The sequence below is a fragment of the Chiroxiphia lanceolata genome, chromosome 1 (genome assembly GCF_009829145.1).
Source record: "Chiroxiphia lanceolata isolate bChiLan1 chromosome 1, bChiLan1.pri, whole genome shotgun sequence".
Lineage (NCBI taxonomy): Eukaryota > Metazoa > Chordata > Aves > Passeriformes > Pipridae > Chiroxiphia > Chiroxiphia lanceolata.
The window spans coordinates 130916224-130943231 of record NC_045637.1 but is presented as its reverse complement, the minus strand read 5'-3'; the positions used below and the strand labels follow the sequence as shown (position 1 = coordinate 130943231).

General features: G+C 38.3%; 1 protein-coding gene across 11 annotated transcripts in view; it reads right to left on the bottom strand.

The window, feature by feature from the left end:
• Positions 1-26205, bottom strand: part of SGCE (sarcoglycan epsilon) — a 33579-nt gene extending 7374 nt beyond the window's left edge. For 2 of the 11 annotated variants that reach the window (XM_032695087.1, XM_032695060.1), the window contains exons 1-8: positions 26006-26173; positions 13274-13396; positions 10591-10748; positions 7658-7730; positions 6642-6840; positions 4815-4977; positions 1333-1544; positions 554-580 (exon numbers count right to left, since the gene is read on the bottom strand). In XM_032695087.1, coding sequence (XP_032550978.1) covers positions 554-580; positions 1333-1544; positions 4815-4977; positions 6642-6840; positions 7658-7730; positions 10591-10748; positions 13274-13396; positions 26006-26114 — 1064 coding nt within the window. In that variant the 5' untranslated portion in view covers positions 26115-26173. Of the gene's footprint in view, positions 1-553; positions 581-1332; positions 1545-4814; positions 4978-6641; positions 6841-7657; positions 7731-10590; positions 10749-13273; positions 13397-17234; positions 17340-26005 lie in introns of all 11 variants that reach the window. The other 9 variants (XM_032695044.1, XM_032695022.1, XM_032695028.1 and 6 more) reach the window with 9 other exon arrangements.
• Between the last annotated feature and the right edge of the window lie 803 nt (positions 26206-27008).

Below are 27008 nucleotides of genomic sequence, written 5' to 3'. Positions count from 1 at the left end.
ATAAATATTGCCTTTATTTAATTTTTAAGGCAGTAATTATTCCATTAGATTTTTTCTGCCTGAATAGATATTTCTCACAGGATCCAAGACTGTGCAATTTATGGCTAATGTTCCATTTATTTCCTGCAGTTAAAATGAAAGCTTTGGTTAACTCCTGATTCTTGTGGTAGATTCATAAAAGCTCATAAATTAATTTTAAAACACTCCATAGTATAGACCCTGGATACCTTCCAGGATATTTCTTCTCCTGGTCACTGCCTTTAAGAGACAGGCTGGGAAGTCCAATAACCAGGAGTATAAGTTGCATATTAACATATTTATTCTAACAGCACTATTTTATTTTGAATTATGAGTCGTTAATTTCAAACCCTTTTTATTCTGGTCTTCTATCCTTGCCAGGACTCTGATTTAAAAGCAGCTTTCACATTTATGAATTAAACCATGGTTTAGAGAGAATGGAAGAAGATTATGACACACATGTATGAAGCATGACGAGCTACTGAGAATGAAAATTAAATGGTAAAAGAAAAATAACAGGAAAGAAGACACTTACTCTGGTGTTTGCATGTTTCTCTTTTCCCTAAAAACAAAACAAAATTTATGAATTAAATAATAGCATTGATAGTTGGAACATTAAATCTATCTGATGATGAAAATAGTACGTGATGTAGAAATGCTGACAAGGTTATTGCTAAACGCAACTTGGCAGCATTTGCAACGGGGTTTATGATGAGGCCTCGATGAATGGACATAGAGAGATGTGATAATGGTGACAGACATACACACACAGACACGCACACAGAGGGAAATGAAAATGCAGGTTAAAGAACAAGCTTCTGGCTAAAATAAATTCTGTGACAAAATGAAATTGTAGTTTGTGTAAGAAATGGCAGGAATCACGTTACTTGCTGCTTTCCTTTTATGTGTTTTTCTTTTATAGTATGTCTAAATTCAGTTAATCTCAACCAGGTTTATGTTATGAAGGTTAGCATTTTAGAAATTACTTAATATCCTCCTGAACCAATGATCTTTTATTAGTGTTTTATTTGCTGGGGGCACTTTGCAGAGCTGTGCACATGTGGAGATTTTGGGGAGTTTTGTGCGTATGTTGAGTATTTTAAACCTTTCCGCTAGAACAACTAAAGGCCCTATGTCCACTTGCTTGGAAATTAGTGCATGTGCTTAGGTGAGTTCAGCATTTCAAGAAGATATCTTTTGGCCTGTTTTAAAGGTTTATAATGAACCGAATGGAATTATTCTAACAAATAGTCCTCTATGCATTATAATCTTAGAAAAGTCTACAGTTACTTATTAGCGTGTTGAAGTACTCACACTCCTTCCCGTCGGCAGCACATGATATAGGCAAGGATTAGAAAAAGCACCAGTGCTATTGCCGAGGGCACTGCCAGTGTAATTAGGAAATCCGAGTAATAGTCTCTGCTTTTCAGTGTGTCAGAAGGTGGCTTGTATTCTCCACCATCAGGTAATATTCCCTCTCCACGAATCACTTCCTGAAAGGTGGAAACTTGTTTTGTGTTGTCAACCTGATACCCAGGGGGAAAAAAAAAAGAAGAAAAAAAAAGATGATCAAATAACAAAGTAACAGAATGTAAAAACAGGCAGTATCTAACCAACGATAACATATAAAAGGATCCATATTACATGTTAGACAAATTCTAGACAATTTTATCCAATCACTTTTTTTACTCAATAGAACCTTACATTTTATGAAAGCTTCTGATCAATGTGATAGTAATGTTATAATATGACTCTGTTTCGTGCCTACCAGAGATACCACAGTTTTTACAGATTAATTTCAGGCACACGTCACACAAACAGTAGTTGAGTAAAAATTCAGTAAACATCCCTAGTGCAAACTAATTCTTTAGTACTGATTTCTTTTTGATGAATTAATCCATTTCTTACTAGTCTTCCTAAATAACAATACTGCCCTCTCTTGTATGAGTGTGGCAGAGATGAGAGTCACATACCTATGACTTTCTTCCTCCTCCTTAGCCTTCAGTGCTTTCCATCCAGTGCTCAAAAAAGCAAGAGGCATCAACTGAGCTGCTGAGGGCTGAGCAGCTCATCGCCTGCCCCACACACCCAGTGCAGGAGGCACCACAACATGAGACGAGCATTTAGTTCATCAGTCGGAGTTTCAAGGGTTTTTTTTTTAATTCAACTAACCTTCAGAAGGCTGCATTCCTGGTCACAAGTAATTTTGGTTTTATATTTTTTTATGTCTATACCTAATGTTCCTCAAAATACAACCTTATTTTGCTACTGAATTTCCTATTGCATTTGACTGCCTTTCCCAGATGACTTTTTAACTTTCTGCCTCTGTTTTCTTGTTATCTTTAGTTAGATATTACTATTAAATTTTATCAGTGTTGGCTTAAGACTCTCTTCAGATCATTAATAAAAATCAAATATATTTGCATACATGCTTGAACTTTTGTCTGACTGTTCACTGAGAAATCTTGCAACTTATGGTCATTTCTTTATAATTTACACTTTAAGTAACAACTTATGCAATGGATGAACAGATTTTCATGGATTGCCAGAAATTTTGCTGAGCCTCAAATGCACACATATATGTATATTATTAGTGCAACACAGTTTGCAAAACAAAAATTAACTTATGTATTCTCCACTCATTAATTCCACAGTATCTTTTAGGTACCCTGAGTTCCACCTGGCTGCTTAGCTGAATCTCAAACCCTAACAAATGCACAAAAAATATTGATGTACTTTTTATGTGACTGACAAAAGCCCACACACGAAGTGAGAATAAGCTATCAAAAAGCAGCATTAAGAAGAAGCATTTATTACATTGTCCCTTTTTGCAGAATTTGGGACCCCCAGACTTGAATCCACTCTTTGATTTGGTGCTAACTGCCTATGTCACCTCATAAAAATGAGAAGAAGAGGTTATGATGTCTGAATTTTTAATCACTTATCTACGTTGTGATTATGGGAAACAGAGCTCAACTCCCTCCCAGCCCATGGCAGAGGAGAATTCCTGCCCCTTGGCTTGCCTTGTGAAAAGTAGACTGTGATTAGATAGAGAGAAGCTCGCCTCCCTTTTCCCTTTGATGCGCCAGGTTACAGCAGCAATGCTGCTGGCAACAGTAAACACCCCTAAGACTGTTTAAATTCAGTTATTGTGGCAAGCCGCCAAAACAAATGTTGAATTCAAGAAGGTCGAGTTATAGGCTGCTGCAGAAAATTAGACTTCTCTGAGAGCCTGTTCCTGTTACACATCCCAAGGTGATCTCTACTTTTATCAAACCAGCATGGCAATGCTGCTTCATGATTACTTTATGAGCCACTGCTACTATCAGACCTAACCAGCCACTCTTCATTCTGCATGAACACTGCTGTGTGCACTATACCTCTGCTGCTCCTTTTAAAATTCACCCTGTTTCCTAAGGCTGTTTCTCCAGCTTCTCAAGATCTTTCTGAATGCTATCTGGTCCTTCAATGCAGCTGCAGATCCTTTCAGTTTCATGGAGACTGCAAATTTAATTTAATAAGCCCATTTCATCATTCAGCTATTAATGAAGAATAGCAAGGAATTATTAATAATTATTATAGGATTATGGCTACCAGTCAGCTCTTCACTAGGTCCTAGCTTCACTTAGGCCACGTACCTGAGCTTGTTTGTGAGACTATTAAAAAACCTTACTATAAAGGAATGACATCTGCTGCTGCACCTCTGTTCTACTTTCTTGTAGGAGGAAATTGAAAACTTGACATAGTTTGCTCTTCACAAAGACTAGCAACCTTCTGCTGTTTTTCAGGTGCTGGTAAGTATTGCTGTGTACACTTGTGCCTTTTGCAATTTCTCAACAGAAGGCCAATAAAATGTAAATAACCTGGATATTCTTTTGAAAACAAGTATTTCCGAGTTTTCTAGCAGCTTTCCTAATTTATAGTGTATAGGAAGAAACGACTTGAAGTTATTCAATCCATTTTGTGTACGAATACCTTTTCTCATACTCAATATGTTTTTCCCACTATAAAAAGCATTTAATATCTCCCTTTCGGCTTCCTTCTCAGTAACGTGTGAAGCAGCTCAACAATTATCTAAGTTTACTTTATGTACCTTCACCATCATTGTTCAAACTTTGCAACATTCTCTTCCAATACTGTATTATTTCTTGATTTTCCTTACTGGAACTTAAAAAAAAATTATCTTAAAAAGCCTCTTTAGGAGTTATACTCCTTCCATGGCAAATAGTCTACTGTTTGGTTATCATTTTTCTTGTGTTTGAGAAAAATGTTCCCATTTATTTTCATTTAATTCATCAACATTATTTTCTTTTAATTTCATTTTTAACATGAAATATGTTGTAGACCATTTCCAGAAACAGTTTTTTAACAGCATAAAAATGCTATTTAACTGGTCAGTGCTGTAGAATCAATATCTGAGAAAACATACATATATATAGACACACACGTTTTTTTAGGAAAGCAAGTGTAACTAGCAGTATTAGCATTCTAAATTAATGAACTACATGTACCTAAATAATTATCTCATTACTTTTATTCTGTAAGGCCTGGAGTTCTCTGGCCATTTATAGCATTCACTGCTAGTGAAAACAAATATGGTGGTTTCACTGGGGCTCACCCCTAATAGAATTTAGCCTACATAGCAAAATCTTTTCATAACCTTAAGCGTGTCTGGTAGATGGAAAAAAAAGTCAGTCACAATAAAGTGCAACTGGCAAAGTTGTCTGGCCAGGCTGGCAAAACTCACACCTGTACTTCTATAAACATCATTTTTATGCAATAATAAAATAACTCACCAGAGAGATTTTACACCAGTCAATATGGAATTGAGTACGAAATTTTTTATCACAGGTTATTACAGGCTCCATTTCTTGACTGCACCTCAGCTGATTTTGTGGGTTTTCCACTTCTCGTAAACAGGAAGAGAATGGAACATCTGCCCCAACCATCACATACACACTGCAGAAAAAGAGGAGTGACAGACCAGCAGGATGTCTCACAAATCCCCAAAGCACAATTATATACTCTTCCAAACATTACTGCTGTTTACAGCAACATTCAGCTGTTCTTTAAAGACTGAAGTTACTTTTAAAAATTATTTTTCTTCATAGTATACTTTATCTAAGCATACGAAAAACTGACTGAAATTAAAAGGATTTTTCTAGCTGCACATTACAACATACTCTGTTTTCCCACATAATGCAAATATTTGCTTACCAGCAGAAGTGTCAATTTCCATGCAGGCACAGAGCTCCAGGAGGAGTTTCCTCATATAAGTAAATCAGTACTACTTTTGAAAATTGGATTAAAATAGTGTCATTTTATCTTAAGGAAATCTTTAGTCTTGCTCATCATAGTACTTCTGAAGAGTTTCCTCCCATGTTTTCAAACTAAATTCACGATGACTAGTTATTTCTAAACCTAATACTAATATGAATCTGCCAAATCCCCAGCTTTTCCTAAAAGATTCCATACTGTAGCTATGCTCTGCCAACAAAATTTGCTTCAGAACACTGAAAGCTGAATGTAAACTTAATAATTTAGCATTACCATACATAAAATAAGAGCTACTACACTAATTGTCATATTTAGATATATAGAATGGTGCTGGAAAATACAGTCTGCTGCACTGGATAATAATGTACCAATGGACCCTGAAACAGAAATTAGGTCCTGGTTGCCACTTGGTATATCAGGCATTATCTAACTAAATATTTGAAGTGCAGCCACTTGTATTAAGTGGTTCTGCTATTACTCTGGCTAATATAGAAATTAATTCCCTCCTTTAAATGTGCTTAAAACCTCCAGATACACAAAAAGGCTCTGAAACAAGATTTTCTGCACCCATCTCAAATTTTGAACCTTCAGCCCTTTCTCAGATATTATTTGACACCAAAATATCTAAATTATCTAAAAATAAATAGGCATCTTTATTTTCATCCTGGAAAAGCCCTATCACAATCAGACTTTGAAAAGACTGAATCCTTATTAGTTTCCAAGAGAAGTACAGTATTTCAGAACAGAATTTATGGTTACGAATCAGAACTAGAAATAGTGCATTCCTGAAGTTTACACTAAGTGACCTGAGCTCCCCAGGTACCTCAGCTTATGACTTTCAGAAAAAAAGTCCACAGTGCTCCTGAATCACATAACTAACTGACATTAAGTAAGAGTACAGCTAGAAATTACACCGTTACATGTTAAATGCTTTTAGAAATTTAAGTGTCCCTGTAACCTATGCTCTATCACAACTTGCTTCAAAATTTTGAGTTTCATGAATTGGAAACCATTAAAATCTTGAAAAGCATGCCAAATGACTGCTCAGAAGTAAAACTGGAATTACAAAATAAGCATATTTACTACCAACTGGTTCATAATTAATGGAATTTGTTAGTATTCCTTGGACTGTAACATCAAACAGGAGCTGTTACCTGTTGTAATGGTATCCATCATAGTAAACCTGTACTATAATTAGGGCTCAGAACACCAGTAAACTTACTATATCTAATTCCAAAATATAAAACAGCAATTGCAAAGTTTCTAGAAAACCTGAAAAAATATTAAGCTTTTCAGTAAGAAAACGAAGTGTAAAACAAAAACATCAGACTGACACATGTGCTTACCCCTCTTTCATGTCATTAATAGGAAGTGGAACTCTCCCTCCCCTGTCAAGGGCTGAAGTGATGTTTATAGCATTCAAGCGCTCTGGCTGCCATACATTTTTCACTGCTCCGAGGAAGTCACCAAGAACTTCACTTGCTAACATTTCTTCTACATTCATATTCCTTATGAAGAATTCCGCTTGATACGGTAAAGGAAAATCTAGTTGTGATGAAAGAGTGTTGCATTAAACAAAGGCTCCAATATCTGAAGTAATGATTAATGTAATACTACTTTAAGATTATACAGCTTTCCAAAAGTCTTGTATTTGAATTAGTTCATTTTGAACCTAATGTGATTATATTTAATTCAATAGTGAGTACCATTAGCTGTTACTCGAGCTGAAAATCTTCAGTTATTTATAAAGCAGCTGGGACTGAAGAAGTCGACTGGAGGAAAAGAGTCTCAGCTGGTAAAACCTCATGAAACAGATAAAATTACATTCATGTTAATTTGGGGGTCAAAACTGATCTGCAGCAACAATGGATTCCAACCCACAACACTCCATAATGTAAATAGGTAAATATGATGCAAACAACTAATTTTAAGGACTAAATGTGTATATATGCCTTAACCTGTTTTTTTCTGAATCTGCCTACATAAGTGTTCTTTGCATAAGGCACATGCAGAACTAAGAAAACTAAATAACATGCAGAAAGAGAGGGAAATCCTTCAAGTAAAGTCCATTTGAAAAGACAGGGAGAAATTTAAAATTAAAACCAGTTTAATTAAAAACAAAAAAGCTAACTTTTTTTTTTACAAGTGAGGAAAAACAGTCCTGTACGACAGAAATAATCCATATTAAATTAACAAAATGAATTAAAGCAGGAAAAATTCTCTTACTTCTCCCTTGTGTCCCAGCATTTGGCTTGAACACCAGACAACTATTTTACAGTATTTTTTATCTTGAAAAACCAAAGCCTGTGAGATGGCTTTGCTTATTCAGTTCAAAACACAAGCAGCTATTTTCTGTACATACCTTCTGCTGACATTATATTAATGATCAAATTATGCCTTGCTGTCTCAAAGGTACGCCTGTTGTACGCAGTGATCTGGAGTGAAAAAGATATGATTGCAAAACAATGCAAAAATAAAAATTAGGTAAATGAAACATCCGTGAAAATTAAACTGGTAATTCAGAAATACCTATCACCTTTTAAATGCTTTGCCTCCTTATTTTGAAATGTATGAACATTCATTTGCTAATATAAAATAAAATTTGAAAGGTAAGGTCAATTTATTTAATGCAGTACTACCTTCAAGTCAGAATACTAGAGTTTTCTTGACCAGTCTGTAGCCAAATACAATTATCCAAGAAATGTATGTGAAAATAATATTTTGGCCCTGACAGAAGTGTTCTACCACACGTGTATTCTTTCTTTTCTGTTTTCTTTAAGAACAACTATAAGCAACCATTTTCCCTCCAAACCCCTCCATCAATACTGTAAGATCTACATTCATTAATAGCTCCTAGAGAACTAAACTAGATAGAGATTTTTTTTTTTTAACAGGAAAAAGTGTTGGGATTCTCATCTCTGAGACTGGGGTTTAGTTTTAGCTCTAGACCCAGTAAAGTCATACTCCATGAACGGATTCACAAATGTTGCTCCAACATAAGTAGTTTTAAAAAAATCTTGAAATCTGTAACTATAGGGGAAGTGAAAACTAGGGGGTAGATGCAACATTCTTGCATCTTATTTTTGGAAACATACACTTTCATGATTAAAATATGCAAGTACACCAATCTTAAAGTTTAAATATCTAGGATGCCTGAAATGTGTGCAAGTGGTTACCTCCCAGTGGTGACTGTACTCCAAAGTTGTACTATATCAAGTGCTCATTCATAAGAAACACTGAATGAGGCGGGATATCAGTGTAAATATGTACTATTTTTTCTACTTTTTTTCCCCTGAAAGTTGATAAATCTTTTATGAAACAAACTTACAAAAACTAATCTTCACTCTAATTTTAGACTTTATTTCACTCATTTCAGAGACAAAGGAGAGGGAGAGGAGTGATAATAGTGACAGAACAATGTTGCTTCTCAGCAAACAGCTACAAACTATTGTGACACTGACTATTAAACAAAGTAGCAGATGTTGTACTTTTTTAAGGTATTTGAATGAAAAGGAAAAATGCTGTGGAATATCTTCTGCAGGTTCATTTAAGTGGAGAGGGAAAAGCTTACCTGACACAATTAGATCTTGTGTAACGTAACAATTTCATTACAAAATTAACAGAAAATATATTTCTGAGATTTTTCCAATCCTCAATTCTGTTAATTTTTCAAAGGGTTGTAACAGAAGTTACAAATCCCCTGGTTGTACAAGCTCTATACAGGAGCACAACAGTACCCACTTTGAGCCTGCATTCCAGCAGTGGGAGCTGCCAGTGTGGCCATGCCCCAGCACCAAGGACTAGCAACAGCAGCAGAGATTGCCCTGTCCTGAATATTCATTCAAACACAAACTGTCTTTGCACAGCTTTCATAGGAGCTGAGCTCAAGAATGTTACCTGCTGTACTGCAGTGCTGTGCATAATGTTAGGCTCTTCTAATCATGAGGTCTCCTCCAATTAATTGACCTACCCATGACATCCCCTCAGGACACGATGGAAGTTATACTCAGGCCAGGAATATGCAACCACTCAGATGGCACTAGGAAGTGGATCAAATGCCATCTGCCCTCCTCACGTACCATAGAATTAATTCAAAAGCCACATCTGACACTAGGACTGCAAAGAATTAACTTGTATGGTAGGCAACATTCAGTTCAGATATAAGCTTGGGGTCATGCTTAGAATGGAGGTCTTGATATAGATCCTAGAATCTAAAAGCACGTGCCATTTAAAAACTGGCAATTTTAAATAATGGCTTCCTCTACAGAAAGCTAAGCAGAGTCTGTAAGAGCTTCTGCACATGATTAATTCTCAGATGTCTTTAGTCCTGCTGAAATCAAAACTGAATCATGTATATAAAATTAACCATGGGTGAAATTATCTACATTATAACTTAACATCCAGAGGTGCCATTCTTGAGGAAGAAAAACTATATCAAATGCAATTTAGAAAAAACCCCACCATTAAAGGTCTAAGACAAACGTACTGCTGCTGCAGCAAAATGGCTGGAGCAAGACAATGTGCAGATTTCTTAAACACTGAACCACACAGTGTCTGATTCAGTCTGCTGTCTATGAAATACATGGCAGAAAATATACTCCTTTTTCCCTTTCAATTGCTGCTCAATGAATAAGTAGCACTTTTAAACATTTGGATAGCTAATTGTCAAAAATAAAGTTTTAGCATGGTTAACACTTTTATGAACAGAATTATACATGTAAGTGCTAACTAAAATGTAACAATAAACATGAATAATGAACAAGGGAATACTTGATGAAAAGGAATTAAAAAAAACCCAACAAACCAAAACTAACATAAAGCCCCACAACTGTTTATTGACTCAAACCTATTTTCCAGTGGGGAGAAGTCTGTCCCATATTTAGAATGTTACAAAGTTCAGAATTCAGTTATTCTTCAAGTACAGTTGTTTACAAGGATTTTTTGTCCTGTATTTTAAATAAAACTTTTATATAGTCATCATTTACTGAATGCCTCTTGGAAAGTTAAAAAGACAAAAATCAAAAAGTATAGCATGTAGAAGTATTAAGCTTAACTAGTTATTGCTACTTATTTGTTACACCTTAAAAGTAAACTATAAAACGTCATACAATCTGTCTTTCTCTCAAAAGAGGATAAAATGGTACCTAAGAGAAAATGTTAATGTCACAAGTCTGTCCCTGCCTTACAATCTTCTATATAATTATTGTAATTAACTTTTCAAAAATAAGGGGCAATATTTGTTGACAGTTCTGAATCCTACACTCTAAAATTTTTTGAACATTTGAAAGAAAATACCTCAATGATGGTTGGTTTGCCCACATTTTCAACAGTTGGTGAGCCATATAACACTCCATCACTGTATGGTGTCCTTTGTATATAGCGGAGCCATCCAGGTCTGTCAGGGTAACCCATTAAATTGGTATTAAATGTTATAGGATCATTACTTATTTCACCTAGATAAGAAAAATTATATTAGAATATTTACAAGAAAATGCTATATGCTTTGATTTTGATGTTTCCACTAGAAAGTCTTATTCTGGCTTCCAGTTATGTTTTCTGAACCTTTCCAAAATGAAAAAAAAAATTGCTAACCTTTACTATATCAGAAGTATGTGAAGTCCAACTTAGCACTTTTAAGTATTAAGAAATTCACACATGAAAAGTGTAACCAACTGCAGAGATAATATACTGGCACTTCCTAGAGTCCTGGCCAACTGAGTGCTCGTGTTCAGTAACTAGTGGGTGTGATTTTTAGAGCTCAGTTTCACGTAGAATTGAAGCATCTCACCTCCTCACAGACAAAAGCACAAAGGTTTCAGTCCTTTAATTCTCTCCCTGTCCCACGTTTCTTTTATGTTTTTAATGATGGCTCCAGGTACTCAATGTACCTGGGAGGGCTTACTGTAAAGAGTGGCTGTGTAATCACCAATGCCTGAAAGCTTCTGTTAGCATCAGGACATACACACGAGTCTTCAGCACCAACAGCCTGGTAGTCATTTTTCTTCAGCAAACACATTGATTCAATGAAGGGCCAGACACTCCTGTGAAATGGATCCACTGATGGCTACTAAATACAATGGTCCAGCTGCAATCTGTAAAAGTCCCTCAAGTCAAACCACTACCTCCATTCTTGTGGTTCTCATTGATACTCTTAAAAATGCCTGAGTTTGACTTGTTTATTTTAGCTTTTGTAAATGAAATCAAGCATGGCTGAACACTACCAGATCCTCACTGCTGAGGCAGCATCCAGCTGAGGCACAGAACTCAGTCAAATCCATTCTGAGTCTGCAGACACCTCTGCCTCATGCTCCAACTCAGCTTTCAGATGGCAACAGCAGGCACTGTAGGACAAATTTTGAGAGAAGAAAACAAGCAGGCTGGCACAGAAGGCAGAAACTGAGCCCACTGAGGAATGAACAGCTGTCATCTCCTCCAGAGAGGAACAAGAAGACTGAGACCTGTGCCAGATTAGTCTTCAGGTACACATTTACACATCTGGTTATGAGTAAAATTAACCAGAACCAGACCAAACCAGCACCCGGGTGTGTAACACAACTTCCCTCGCAATTCCCTCAGGACATCTCAGTAACCTAATCTATCGCATTCATAACAAAATTCCCAGCACCACAAATGATTCAGGGAAAATTCTGAAAGCCACCTGAGAGACATTCTGGTTAGCCCTTCCCTCATCAAGGAATTATGCTAATTATCCAGCAGCCAAAAATAAAAGGACCATGGTAACATCTGGCCTTACAGTGAATGATATGATCACAGTCATCTACGGGGACAGCAATTTCAGTAGGATCTGAAATCAGATTCCTATTGCCAGGAATGTTGAGAGAGGTTGCAGCTGTAAGGGCAATCCATCATTAGTAAAATTTCCAGGTTCCTTCCATCTGTGTGCCCAATCTGGGAGGAAACTGGGACAGAGGCAAACTTCACTCTGCCATTCACCATGACATAAATGAAGACTCAGATATTCATGTCAGAAAAAACATAAATTTTTCAAAGAGAAGAAATTTTTAAAACATTTGGATTTATTCATGACAAAATTTAACCAATGCTAACAGAAGCTTATTTTTTCTTTAAAGTGAGTCTTGATAACAGCACTCTCAAATCAATTCAAGAGCTTATTAATGAAACAGGTTTTGATCATGTGTGCACTGTACATGTAACACAGGTTTTTCACATTTTATAGGAAAATACGGTAGCCACATTTATATAAATTGGATATATTTATATATTTATTATACCTTTTTATCATAGATAAATATGTAGGGTTTCTGAATGGTTTCTCTTTCTCTTCCCACCCTCCAGATTGCTTACACATATTCTAACCTGCCAATGATCAATCTTTTAGCTTTGGTGTACACCAAAATACCATACTTAAGAAATCACAGGTCCTTCTCTAAAAACAAACGCTTACTAACATTAAAATGTTCCTAAATGTAGGAAAAAGGCTGAATCCAAAGGAATATTTGTTTTAAATTAAACATTACTATGTAGTCTCACATTTGTTTTAATCTCCTATTTTGTCTCATGTTTACTATATGCTTTCAAAGTCCGCCTTCATATAGACTAACGGATGCTATGTCTGAGACAGTGATCAGAGAAATGGCAATTTTAACAGACATAATTATTAAACTTCCACAATTTCATATTTAATGCAAAAGTGAATAAAAGGAACACTTCCTAATATCATACATATATATAATGTATTATTACGCCTTCCAAATTAACTACATTTTTTCACAACACAGAGTTATATGCATCTTTTCACAAATTATCACAAACCAGAATATTTTAAAAGTGTAGGACCACATATTTTATTTCATTTGAATATATTTCAATAGAAACTAAAACCTGTCCTTTTTATGTTATATGTTGAACTCTAAGGTACACCAAGTAGACTTCAATTTCTTAAAACAGTAATTTTTCTACATTTGTATATAATACAGAAGATCTTAGCATCCCATACCAGGCTTTGGGTAAGGAGGAAATTCCCCCTTAAAGTACTCTCTCTCCAAAACATGAACAAACAGGACTCCAGCAGAAGGGTATACATTCCGATCAGAGTGCACCCTAGACAGAATCGTGTACACTGAAAAGCAGAAGGAGAGATAAGAGACAGAAAAAAGGCAAAAATGAGACATGCTCTAGGGAACTCCATGCATTTCAACAGCAATGCGGGCATTGGGAAAGGAAAGCAACAAATATTAGACACCTGTTTATTAGTTTTTTAAAAGGTTACAGAGATTTAAGAACAGAATGCAGAGCAAACCTTTTCTTTGCCCAACAGGATCCTTTCCAAGACTGCAGTAAATAAACCTGTCTATGTTAAGATTTCAGAAGTTATACAAGCTCTTTAATTTTATTGTTATAAAAAAGAGGAAGGCTACTGTAATTTTATAGTTCGTTTATTTGTAGTATTACATGAATAAAAATACATTAAATTATGACACAAACATGTTTCCTTGGGTTTTACATAAAAAAGGAACATGAGGAATACACAGAAACCTTACCAATTCATGGTACTGATTCCCCACTGACTGGAAACAGCAGATTTTTCAGTTCTTATGCAGAAAAGGACAAAGCAATTCACTTCAGCTGACTTCTCTGAGTTCTTAAAGCTAGAATTTCTCAGACCAGCAGGTTCAGATAATATACATCTAAAACTTTGGTTAGAGAGTTCATTACTGAAGATATTGTGCTTGTATTGAAGGATAAAATAGAAGGACATGGATAATTATAGGCTAGTCAGATGAAACTAATTTCAAACAAAAAAAATGAAGCCCTGTTTTACAAGAGTAAGAATTAAAAGCCTAAAGGGAAATTAATTAAGAACAACCAGAATATGTAAAAGCAATATGTTATTTTTTATTTAGTACAAAATTAGTTGATAAAGGTATACCTTTTTTTTAGGTATAACATATTCAAGGCTGTACTACATACACATTTTAATGAATTAGAAGAAAAAAGAAATTATTATGATAAATTGGATAAGAAACCACTAATGACAAGTTTCAAAATTTAAGTATAAATGGAGAATACTGATCTAATAGGTGTTTCTCATACTATCTTAATAAGATATAATATTAATATTTTTATTACTACTGAATTTTATGTCAATGCCCTGAAAGAATCGATCATTGCTAATAAATTTTGCCAGGGACATGAGGACCACAAAAGTGGTAAATAAAGATCGTAAGTCACAGAAAGACACACACAGCTACCTGCCTTGCTTGCTGAACTGAAAGAAACTTTATGAGAAATGACATGTCTGAACAAAGACTATAAGCCATACAGCATGGAGATGCTGTCACTGGGAAGAGTGAATCCAAAAGAGACTTTAGAGTTATTGCAACAAACTCCTAGGAACAAACTCCTAAGTTCTAGAAGATAAAGGGCTAATTGCAACACTTCGATCAATAAGCACGACATATTTGAAATATGGATCAAGCTCATGTAATTTTTTCATGCAGGTGTAATTTTTTAATCCTTGTATAATTTCCCCAGCCTTATATCAACCTTCTTACTGGAGATTTGCTTAAAAAGACACAGCTAATTAGGCATTAATCACAGGCATTCTAGCCCTCTCACCACGTACTCTGTATGGAATCTATCTCACCTAATTTTAGATGCCTACAGAAAAAACATCCACCACTGAGTTAGTCAGGCTCCTTTTATAGTCAGTGGAGAAGACACAGACGCTTCTAGGGGTTGATTAATTTGATTTCTCTTGTAAAATGAGATTAATCATGTCCTATATTCCAGGTTATGGTGACCAGATCTCCATGGACTGCAGAGGCACCTGAGAGGAGATGCAGACATCTGTAATGTAGACCTCCACATTTAGTTACATACTTCCCGCTCTTCAAGCTTAATATTGCAGAATTAATAGTCTCAAGTTCTGGATATACTAGTCATCAAATTCCACAGCATTTGCTTTTTCCCATTTTTGAAAACTGCTTTTAACATAGTTCTGAACAGAGCATTTTTCTAATAATTTTATCTTAGTGATAAAATTAAAACAATCCTGAAATTTAAATTTATTACAATTCTGTGTGGTTAATAATTTTCATTATATAAACTTAAGTACAGTAACATTGCTCTTTGATTTATTTACTTAAAATTAGTAAATGATGATCCAAAAAACCTTTTCATTCAATTATGTAAATGAGCTGTAAAAAACAGAAGGAAACTAATTAATTTCCTTTAACGTATTTTCAAGAAAAGCTGAAAAAGTACAATAACATTAATAGAGCAGAAAAGCTGACAAAAACATGGTGGCTGGTTGAAAATGCATCATATACCTAGAAAAATCTATTTTTCCATTTCTGATGCTTTGCCTCAACAATGAAAATCCATTTCAAACAGGAAGAACAGTGAAAAAGTAATGTACCATAAGCATAATTTTCTCCATGACGAATAGTTTCAGAAAAAAGGAAGGATAATAGCAGTTACTGGAAAACCTCATATAACATTTATTTTGTCTGTTATAGGAAACCTATTGCCACCAATAAATGCCTACCCACCCCTAGCAATGAAACATCCCCAGCTGCTGAACTAAGTATGCCAATAAGGATTTGAGGCAGATATAAAACACTGATCTTGGTGGAATTCTAGGAACATCTCTCAGAAGAGAAAAACCCACAGATCTATTTTATCTTGGAATGACAAACACATTGTAATGACACAAGTACAGAGATTAAGAATTCAAAAGTTCTTGCTCCCCTTGTAAGAGAAGCCCTCTTCTTTTTCCCCTACGAAGTTTCTTCAAAATTAGAAGGAAAATGATGAGTCTTCAGCCCACTACCTCTATCACTCCAGCTTTTCAATAATGAAACAAGTGAAACGCTATTTTCTTCATAAGTCTTTTCATAAGATTTCCTGAGAATGGAGATGAATGTGTAATCATCTTAGGTGATCTTGGGATGAAAGTGATTATGCTTAACAACTTCTAGATGCTAATCTAATACAGCAGACTGCCAGCTGTGAATTGCCTGGGCAAATTCCCTGTGGTAGACAAAAATCTCAGTGAGATTGTGAAAGGCTTCTGTAAAACTAATATGGGAAATTGAAAATCTCCACTACATAGGATCATACCAGATCCCTGCTAGAAAAAAAGACAGTATCAGCTACATTGACAGCACTGTTTTCTTCTTTCTTGTTTCCAAATCCCTTTGGAGGCCTTTCTGTAGATCTCAAGGGTTTTTTTGTTGGTCTTGAACATGGGCACAGCCAGGACTTCAGCCAGGATTATATCAGCCTGCATCCCAGAGCCTGTTATCAGATACAGAAGACCCCCATCTCCAGAAATTTCAGAAGGTTCACCATGTTGTTTGAAGCCTGTACGTGGATAATCTTCAGAAAAAAATCCATCTGGAATTTTTTTCTGGGAATTTCAATGGGTCCTCTCCCCATTGATATTTAGCAGATGAAGCATAATCCCAGAAATAACTTGATCTGGAGGGCAATTCAGACTGTCTGCCTGGATGGGCAATCAGTGCAAAGCTTTTTCTCAGCTAGCGTGCACCAGCTACGATATTCTGTGTGTACTTGCATAAATGACAGTAAAATCTTTTACATTTATATGTGAGAAGATTTTTTTTAAATTGTTACAGAAAAGTTATTGTATTAAGCGAACTGCAAAGGTATCTCCAAGCAACCAGCCATGATAAGAAAATGTGCAGTATTAGATATACACATTGCCATTACTTCAAGCAAAGCTACAGGAACAGGAAAAGTCAGAGAAGACTCACAAGGACACAGAGGTCTGTGAACGTTTGAAGATTGAGGAAATGTTAAGTTTTCCAAACTACTTACCTTAAAACAGCACCCTATTCGTAAAACATGGACATGACTGAATAAACAAGAGTAATATTAAAAGCAGGTTTGACTGAACCAACATGGGATTTAAATTTTCAACCTAAACTCACCATTCTTCTGAACAGCCTTTATTCTGCTGATAATATAACTGTGGGCTCGCTTAGTCGTCCAGTTAACAGTTCCATTATTGCCATCAGCAGAGCTTAGCAAAAAAGCTTTTCAGAATAAAACAAATGCAAAAAATAAAATTAGATCAACAGAATTCCATAAACAATCTGATCAGATGGGATCAGATGCCTTCTAAACCACGTTTTGGTTTTAGTCAGAGTTTAGGAATCACAGGTTAAAAAAAACGGTGGTGTTTGATTTGAATATATAAACATATAATAATCTTTCTGACAGTCACCTTTTTGACACCCATTTTTCCAAATAAGCTATAAGTTTACACTAAATGCTTAAACCTCTGCAGACGCTTCTGCTGACATAATTGTACTACTAATAAAGATGACAAAGAGCATTCTCTGATAAATGTATTTGCACTGGCAAAATCTCACATAGAGGCAAAAACATATATAAAGTAACTTTCACAGGCACAGTATATTTTGGCCAAAGAAGGGAAAGTAATATAACCAAGAGCACAGCTTTGCTTGTATAACAATGTTTATACAAAAGACACATGGGGCTGATTGCCTTGCCTTGTGGGCATAACCAATAATCAATTTTGAAAAAAGGACCCATTAAAAATGGTTGTCTATATTCCATATAGTAAGAACACAGCCTGAAATCAGCTGGATCCGTGCTGCTGAAGGAGGAAGAAGTTCTGAATGTGGTGAGGAGCAAATGATTACAGGAGAAAACAAGCAGCTGTGGAGCTGACAAAAAGACTCCATTTCGCCAGTAGCAGAACTGCCTGAGAAAGCTCCCTCCTCACTTTTTTGTTTCTGTTATTCTGTGATGAATAATAGATATATCAGCTGTTTGTACAGTTACAGGCCAACTGAAAATGCAGAGGGAAGGAAATGCAGTCAGGAAAGGGAAAGTAGCCATAGTAAGTAGTCTTTATTTTCAAATATTTTGGGAGTGAGAACTCATGTCAAACCCCAGTTCAAAGATGTTATTGGATTAGCATCCTAATTTCCTTGTAAAAACAGCAATACCAGAAACATCACGTAGCAGTACTTGTGTACACACTGGTTTGCAGGAAGAAATGAACACTTCTTGGCAAATACTTGGCAAATACTCCAAGCATGTGAATATCATTTACACTAGAAGCTTAAACATCTGGGGAAACTTCTGACCTGCTACACCAGTCAGCTATGACATTAGTGATATTGCATTCTCCAAACAGAATTTAGGAAGCCAAACAGATCCAGCGTAAGAAGTAATGAAGATATACAATACTTAATCTATGCATGTAAGATAGAGACTTATTAATGATAAGTTACACAAAACGCCAAAAACTGAACTGAGGATGAAGTTTAATAAAAAAATAATGCACTTTTAATGAATTTTTAATTTTATTTATTTACTAAATTTAATAATTTAATTAATGCAATAATTAACATACCAACACAATAACATTTCTAAATTATACATTTCTGTTAAATTTCTTTAGGTTTTTAATATACACAAAGGATCTGATTTAACAAAAAGCTATTATTTATGTCCACTGGTTTACATATGTCTGGCAAGACAGACAACTTCTCTACTGAATTGATCCGCATATACTGAAAATCTTAATATAATACCATTCTAGGGATTATGAAATTCAGTACTGCATAGGACCTTCATTGTAAATGTTAGTAATTCTTGAAACGCTAAGGAAATTCCAAAAAAGGTAAAATAAAGCTGTTCCAATATTTCAACAGGATGAGCTGAGCAATCAGAGGCTTGTCAGCTACAAATCAGCACCAATACCAGACAAAACAACTAATACAAGATTAGATGACTGAATTACTAAATGAAAAATAGTATTATAGTCATCACAGTCCTTGTCAAAAGTATTATACTTATCACCATCCTTATTTAATTGTTATTAAGGATTTTATGCCTCTTTTTAGACGCTTTTGATGAGCCCACAAGGTTTTCCTGATAAAGATAGCAATATTGACACATTACACTTAGCTATGCAGCTAATCACCTAACATTTTGATTGAGAAAGTAGATACAAAATAATTTTACCATATGTAAATGGAATTGAAAAAAAAGAAGAAAGACAAGTTCCACGTGTATTTTTAAACAGAAATGATCAGTAAGTGTCTTTGATTTGGGTTCAGAAGTTGTGCTATGTTTACCTGTGGGGATTGAAGAAGTTACCTGTTTACTTCTCCATGTCATGCTGCATTTTACAGAGGAACTGGAAAAGCAGCCAGTGTGCCTGTTTTCAAATCAGTGTGCCAGTTTACGATGTGGTATTTGCACATATATCACCACCTATTTCATTTCAAATGACAGGTGTGAGAAGCAAGAGAACACGGCTACTAAAAAGTTAATTTGTTATATGAGATTTCTAGTGGGCCTCACAAGGTTCTGGCATTAGCATTATGCAGTTGGAGTGGGGGGGAGGAGTGGGGGAGAGAGAGAATGACTTCAATGTATAAAATACACTGAACAGAATTTGCAGATAAAAACAAAGGTTAGGAGGCTGACATATAATAGAGATGACATGCTCCTAACAGAGAACAGTCTGCATTCTCTGGTAAAAAAGTGATCAGTGATGTGCACTTCAATAGAATAAAATGTAACTGCACACCAAGAACAAAGGCAGCAGCATGCCATGCACACCACAGAGCACGCAATTCAGGGATGCTCAGCTTTGACAACAACCTAGAGATGTAAGTCAGGAAGTAACTGGTTGAACAGAGGCTTTCAGCAGAAGACTGGTTAGAACAGCTGACACATAAACGGCAACATCAAGGAGGAACAGGGAAATTTTATTTTTGTACTTGACACAGATATGATCACTGTTCAAATACTCTGTCTAGCAGAGCCTTCAAGAAGCACAGTGACAACACGAAGGCTCTGGGATGATCTGAATGTGATTAAAGGATGACAAAAGAGGCCTTATACTACAGAATGCAGGGATTCAAACCATGCATTTTATCAAAGAGATAGTTTAGAATTAATTTAATCAGCCTTGTACTCACTCCTAAAAAAATGTTAATAGTGTCAGGCTTTTCAGTTTGTTGCACACATTGCCACGGTTGCTGGAGAACCACCACGGTCTCTAACAGCAGGAATAACTCTGTGCCTGGTACTCAAACAAGCCCAGGTGAAGCACATCACAGTGTTTTCATTTTTCTTTACTTCAATTATATTTTTTTGTAATTAATATTTTAATTTTATTTTCCTTTTTTCTTAAATTATAATTGCATCAATTTATAACTATAAATTATAGTATTATATAAAGTATATCACTTTATACTATTTTTCCCTTTAATTTTATTTGCATATGGTTTATACAAAGGTTTTAAGTATTAATATTTACCAACAGAGTATTTAACAGAGAAGATACCCACAACAATTTCTGCCCAGCTAACAAGCACAAAAGGACCTAAGTATCATGGACCAACTTCACCTTCCCCATTTCTTTACTGCACTCTGACATCCATACAGCATCCTACACCTAACCTATCCTCTTATTGCTTCTTTGAAGTAGGATCTCAAGCCCATCTCTCCCACTATTAAAGCAGCATGCTGCTCCAGCTCTCAAAAGCTGGCTCTTTCCTTCTCTCCTACACCTCCACCTTCACCTGGGACCTGATATAAACATGTGCTTGCTACTTTCATGCCACAGACAAGGACCTCAGGCCATGCTTACACTGCCCCTTACTCTTTTACAGCAGAACTCTGCTCCAAAAAACTACCTTTGTACTCCTCTAGTGCATATCCCATCTGGCTCAGTCTTCCTTCCTGCATCCTGAGCTGGAAGCACAGGTCTATCCACAGTACAGATTTCTGATGGGCTGCCAAGAACCACGGAGCAGAACACTCAGAAACTGACACCTCTGGGTTGAAACAAAACATCTGGAAAGAGGGAACTCTCTGCATCGAGGTGTTTGGCCCACAGTCCAAATCAGAGCCTGTACCCAGGCAGTTCATGAGGATCCACTGGTGTCCACACTGAGATACTCGCCCAGTAGGTCACACTGTCCATCACAGGAGGCACAAAGTTGCAGCACCACCTACTCTCCCTCCTCTTCCAACCTCCATGCACCTTCCTCTTACCTAATACACAGTACATGGGAGAAACTTACTATGAATGAAAGTGGATTCTCTCAGTGGAAATTCACATTGAGAGTGGATATTTTCTAACAGATAAAATCCTCTTCAATGACAGCTACTACATAAGAAATAAGAATTAATTTGTGTTAGTCCTCCACTGCGGATTGTTCAGGTTCCTCTGCACTCCATTTATTTGAACCGTGTAAAAGTCCAAATCAACACCAGATACGTTTCTCAGCTCTATACTATCTTTGTTCAGTAGGCAATGGTTTTCTACCTGTTCCTATGCTATTTGTTGATTACTGTAACATCTGAAAATTTCTCCAAAACCATTCAAGAAAAGTAACTGAATAAAGCATTTTGCCAGTCTCACTGTGAAACTTCAGCACTTGCATTCTTGGGAATGCTGCAAATTAAGTACTGGGAGAACAAAAACCTCATTATTTACTAATAGAAGCATTTACCCACCAGCATTCTCCTTCCTACTGCAGGCCTGACAAGAGAACTGAACTGAGTTAGCATTTCCATGAAGGTGAGGAAAACACTGTCAGTTCCTGCGGTTCCTGCCCGAGGCCCATGGTGTAACCATGAAGTATGACCAAGCAACCCTGTAAGCCTGCTATTCCAGGATGCCTCCTACATTTCTATCATCTTTTGATATGAATTATCAGAGTATCCCTGCAATTACATTCCAAATTTCTAAGGTGGCAATTGATCTGAAAGACTAAGGAATTCAGAAAAGTCATCGATCTCAAGACGCTAAGATTTCTGTCTGCTCAGTAGGTTGTTCTTTCTAACTTCTCATCTTCATGGCTTGGACTGTCACTAAAAATAACCTACATTTAAAAGGCATTTTGGCTGTTTGTGTTGCAATTGTTACAACATTTAGTCACAGATCATGTTTACATAAACCTTCTTTTTTTGGCCTTACATGATGAGCGCCATAACAGTGCTATTAACAAAACAGTGTATCATTTCAACCTATGTAATATGTTCACGTTAATTTCAACACAAAGATAGTTGCCAGTGAATACTGACACCATGCCTTCAGCTCTCAATCTGTTGCACTTTGTTTCCTACTGAAAATGCTTCAGCAAGATACCTATGCAAAAATACCTGTCAGGTTAGAGCACTTCTTAGTTCTACTACTTCTTGCTACTACTTGCTTGAAAAGCAGTTCAGCTGATTAGGAGGGAGATTAATATTTGCATTCTCTGGTTTCTTGTCTCTTCTCCTCTGTTTCCTTCAAATTCTTACGGAAGTAATCAAAACTAGCAACTCCCTCTTTTCCTCTATAGGTCTGCCAAAGGAGGGCACTTCACACTGACAGTTTCTGCTGTAAATTTATCAGTATCTATTCGAGAAGAGCTCAACAGCTACACCAATATAGATATTCTTGTCCAGGTTTTAAATTATTTTTTCTTAGTTTGCTTGGAAACAATCTTTCTTCTAAAGAAAGGGTTTTACTTTGGTGACTGCAACTTCTGAGGTACTTTAATGAACTTCTACCCAAATCTAAAAACACTATGGAGCAAAACTAAGCCTCTCTACACACTGAACAGTTACATCTAGACGTGAATTTCTGCTATAAAGCTCACTTCTTACTGGCTTTGGGACCTCTAAGATGTCTCTCTGTAAGCTATACTGCCTATAAATAATGTGCTTCTGTAATGAAAAGCACACTAATGGAATGGCTACCCTTCCCCTCGTGTAATTACTTATTTGAGCAAGTACTCACTGATAATAGCTTTTATTTATTGATCTGGGTCAGATTAGTACAAAGACTTGACGGGCAACATCTTCTCAGGCAGACATCTAGAGGTTCTCTGAAGGAAACCTCTTTCTTTGTCCTTACGTTTGCATCCCCAAAGCAAAAAGGGCAGGTTTGCCATGGCTTTAGTCTGAAAACACCCATCATCTGTGAAATGTTCTGCCTCCTCATGCAGGGTGTGGCTGAGCAGCAGAGTGTTGCCAACAGCCCTTGTCCTGTCAACAGTGGGACAAGTGTAGGGATACACAGATTTCAGTGAACAAATTTTGTGAGTGCATTAGTTTTCAGCTGATGACCCAATTCACATTATCAGTGTACAAGTTACTCAGTGCCAAGGAAAGCAGTGAAAATCCCTAGCCGTGGAAGGGCAGAAGAATGTTTTCTGGCAGCAATGCAGCTGTGATAGATTACCATGACCACATAACCACAGCTTCCAAGGTGGGAACTAATGAGATCCTTCCCCTTTTTGACCCCTTTATAACAGGGAAGAAGGAAGATGACTCCATCACTCTAAAACTCCCTATTTCTGGGATGAAAGAGGGGTTCCAGGGACAACATGGGCACTGACAACTAAGTCTTTAAGTGCAGAAATACAGGGCAAAACCACTGGCCACAATAATTTCAAACATTTTGATGACCACCCTCTCTGCGGAAGCAGAATATGAGGGTAATTCATTGCTCTGCCAAACTAATGTGACAGACATCTCTACTAGTGTAATCTAGTAAACTTCTATGGAGTCTGTTATTATGAAGCCAGACAACTAACTAGTTTGCATTAGAAATGCTTAATCCTAAATGTCACTTCCCACAACAAAGTCCCATTTTTTCCTAGCAGTGGAGGAAAATGATCATCAGCTAGCATTTGAGAGTCAGTATCTTCAATTTGAGTACTATACTAGCCCCCTTGGAGCAACTGTTGAGCTTCTGAAATCCTCTTACACCCTTAAACTGTTAAATCTTGAAATCTCTGCATTTTGAAATAATGTTTTGCTACGAGGAGGATAGGGGAGCATTAAGGGGAGGACAACCCAGACTTCTGACAGCAGCTACCTGCTTCCAAAAAGCCTTTATGTTTCATGTATTTTTAAGAAATGTAAAAAGCATAAGTTTCTTCTGTAGATCAAGTTGCACAAAAGAAATGGGAAAAACTAATCTGTATTAGTTGAGGAGTACTAAAAAAAAAAAAATCTATTTACAAATCTTGTGCTACTTCTCATGTTCCATTTTGTCTGCAAGATGTCTTTTGCCTCGTTAAGTAATGCTGCTGTACTGTAGACTACTGAAGACCAGGATTCAAAAGAACAGATTTTAATGCTGGGCTATGGCTCATCCCAGAGCCAGCAGACAAGGCTGGAAGTTCTTTGCTTAAGGAGAATGGAGGGGAGCTCAGGTGAGCTCCTGGGACATTTTGCATCATTCAGATCAGGAACATACTACACATCTCCACCTTGATGAAGAATAAATTTTGTATAAATATCTCTTAAAAGAATGTAGCAGAACTAAAGTTCATGCCTCCTTCTTTACATCAGTTTCAAACCATGTATTCTTCTGTTTTAACTAATGAAATCCAACTGAACCGAGCTTAGAAAGGTCTGAATTTGAAGTGGAAAAATTATCACTAAAAAACCTTAAGAACTCTTCCCTTTTGATGTAGCCTGGAAAGGACATGTGGATTAAGCTCACAACTCAGCTTCTTTCTGTTGAACTTTTTAAAAGCCATTATTTCAGTTGACACAGAAAGTTTATCAACTTCTCCTAGTTCTTTCTTGGTTGCTATCCCACAACCAGCCATGGAGGGGGAGGCAGAAGAGGCAGGAATAATTTCCACTTAAGGAGTAAGCAGTACCTTGCATTTAACAAATGCAAAGTTTTATCCTCACATTGAACAACTTCACGCTTAGGTTCTTACCACATCTTAAACGTAACCAATGCTTCATGTCAATTCTGATGTCAATATCCTATGACAAGCATGGCCATACACTTAAAGAAGCACTAAAAGCGTACCCAGACAGTATTTGAGAGGATATGGAGCAGACTGCTTGCAGATGACACACCACCAACCTCTCAGACGTCAAAATAAGCAAAAGAAATAGGATTTCTTGCTGTTGGCTTGCTCTTGGTGTAACAAGTCTCACAAAGGCACTTCTGCAGCTGTATTTCAAGACAGACGTATCTGTATTTCAACGTAAAGAACTTTGTGGGTGTGAAACCTGCCTACCGCATGAAAGCCATTATTTACATGCATTATGGACCAAGATCCAGGCTTTTTTCTGCAGTCGTAATTCTGACACAGCTGGATTAAATGGTCAGATGAGACATGAGGGGGAAGAGGGGCAATATGAAAGCCAACCCCGCACCCACAACAGCCCATCCCTGAGGTCAGGCACCGGGTCGAGGGAGCGGAGAAGCGCAGCGGGCCAGGCCCAGTGCCCAGGAGCGCAGCCGTCCGCGCCACCCAGCGGCTCTGAGCCAGGCCTGGCTTCCAAGCCCTGCCGGCAATCCCGCTCCACCCTGGCCGGCCGCCCCAGGGCTCCCTCAGCCCAGGGCCCCGTCGGCCTCGGGCGCTGCCGCCGCGCCAGGAGGGGCTGCGGCGGGTGAGAGGCGGGGGCGCGCAAGCCGCCATCCCTGCGCCGCCCGCAGAGCGCCCGCGGGAGCCGGGAGCCACGGGATGGGGAGTGCCGAGGCAGCTCGGACCCCGCACCGCCGGGAGGCACAGGGCGGGGGGAATGGGGCGCGCAGCGAGCCGCAGCCGAAGGGCAAGGCGGGGGGCAGCGGCGCCGGCGGGAGGGGATGAGAAGCCCGGGGCGAGGGGGCACCGCGGCGCAGGCCGGCGGCTGCCGGCGAGGCCCTATCCCGCTCGCCCCGGGGAGACGCGCCGGGACCGACCTGTCAGCAGGAGGGTGGTGAGGGCGCTGTGCGGCCACGGCCCCGCCGCGCAGCACCGCATCGCTCCCCGCTCCTCCGCCTGCTGCTGCCGACACCACCGCCGCCGCATCCTCCGTGCCGCGAAGTGCCACCACCGCCGCCACTGCCACCCCTGCCTCGCCCCGCGGCGGCCGCAGCATCCTCCCCCTCCCGCCCCGCTCCGCCCCGCCCCGCCCCTCCGGCCGTCTCCTGGCAGCGCGGCCGGGACGTGCCGGGCATGCCGGGAGGAGCCGCCCGCCGCCGGGGAGGGGTGGGCGCGGGAGGAGGGATGGTTTGTGAGGGCTTCCCGGGCAGCGGGGCTCGCGGGACACGGTGCTCCCGTGGGCTTCTAGTGGGGTTGGGGGCTGTCCCCTCCCGTCCCGCGGGGCAGATGTGGCGGGACGAAGCCGTGGTGCGCCGGGTCGGAAGGGGAAGGCAAGGCAAGGCAGCGGCTGAGGCACCTCGCTGCTCCCCTCGCCCGGCCCCATGCTCTCCCTTGGAGCCGCGACACCAGCAGTAGGGGAGGACGTCGTGGCGAAAGCTCTTGCAATATCAGGTTTCTGAACATCTTACCCCATCTTACTGGAAAGGGTCCAGCGGAGGGTCACAAGATGATTACAGGTCTGGAGCATCTCTTATGAGGAGAGACTGTGGGAGCTGGGTCTGTTCAGTCTAGAGAAGACCGAGAGGGGATCTCATTAATGCATGTAAATATCTCAAAGGCAGGTGTAAGAGGACAGTGCCCACCTCTTTTCAGTGGTGCCCAGAGACAGGACAAGAAGCAATGGCCATAAACTAAACCACAAGAAGTTTCACCTCTACTTGATGAAGAACATCACACTGGGAGTGGTAGAGGACTGGAACAGGCTGCCCAGGGAGGTCGGGGAGTCAGCCTCTCTGGAGACATTAAAAATCCACCTGGGCGCATTCCTATATAACGTGCTTTAGGTGACCTTCTCCTGGCAGGGCAGTTGGATAAAATGAA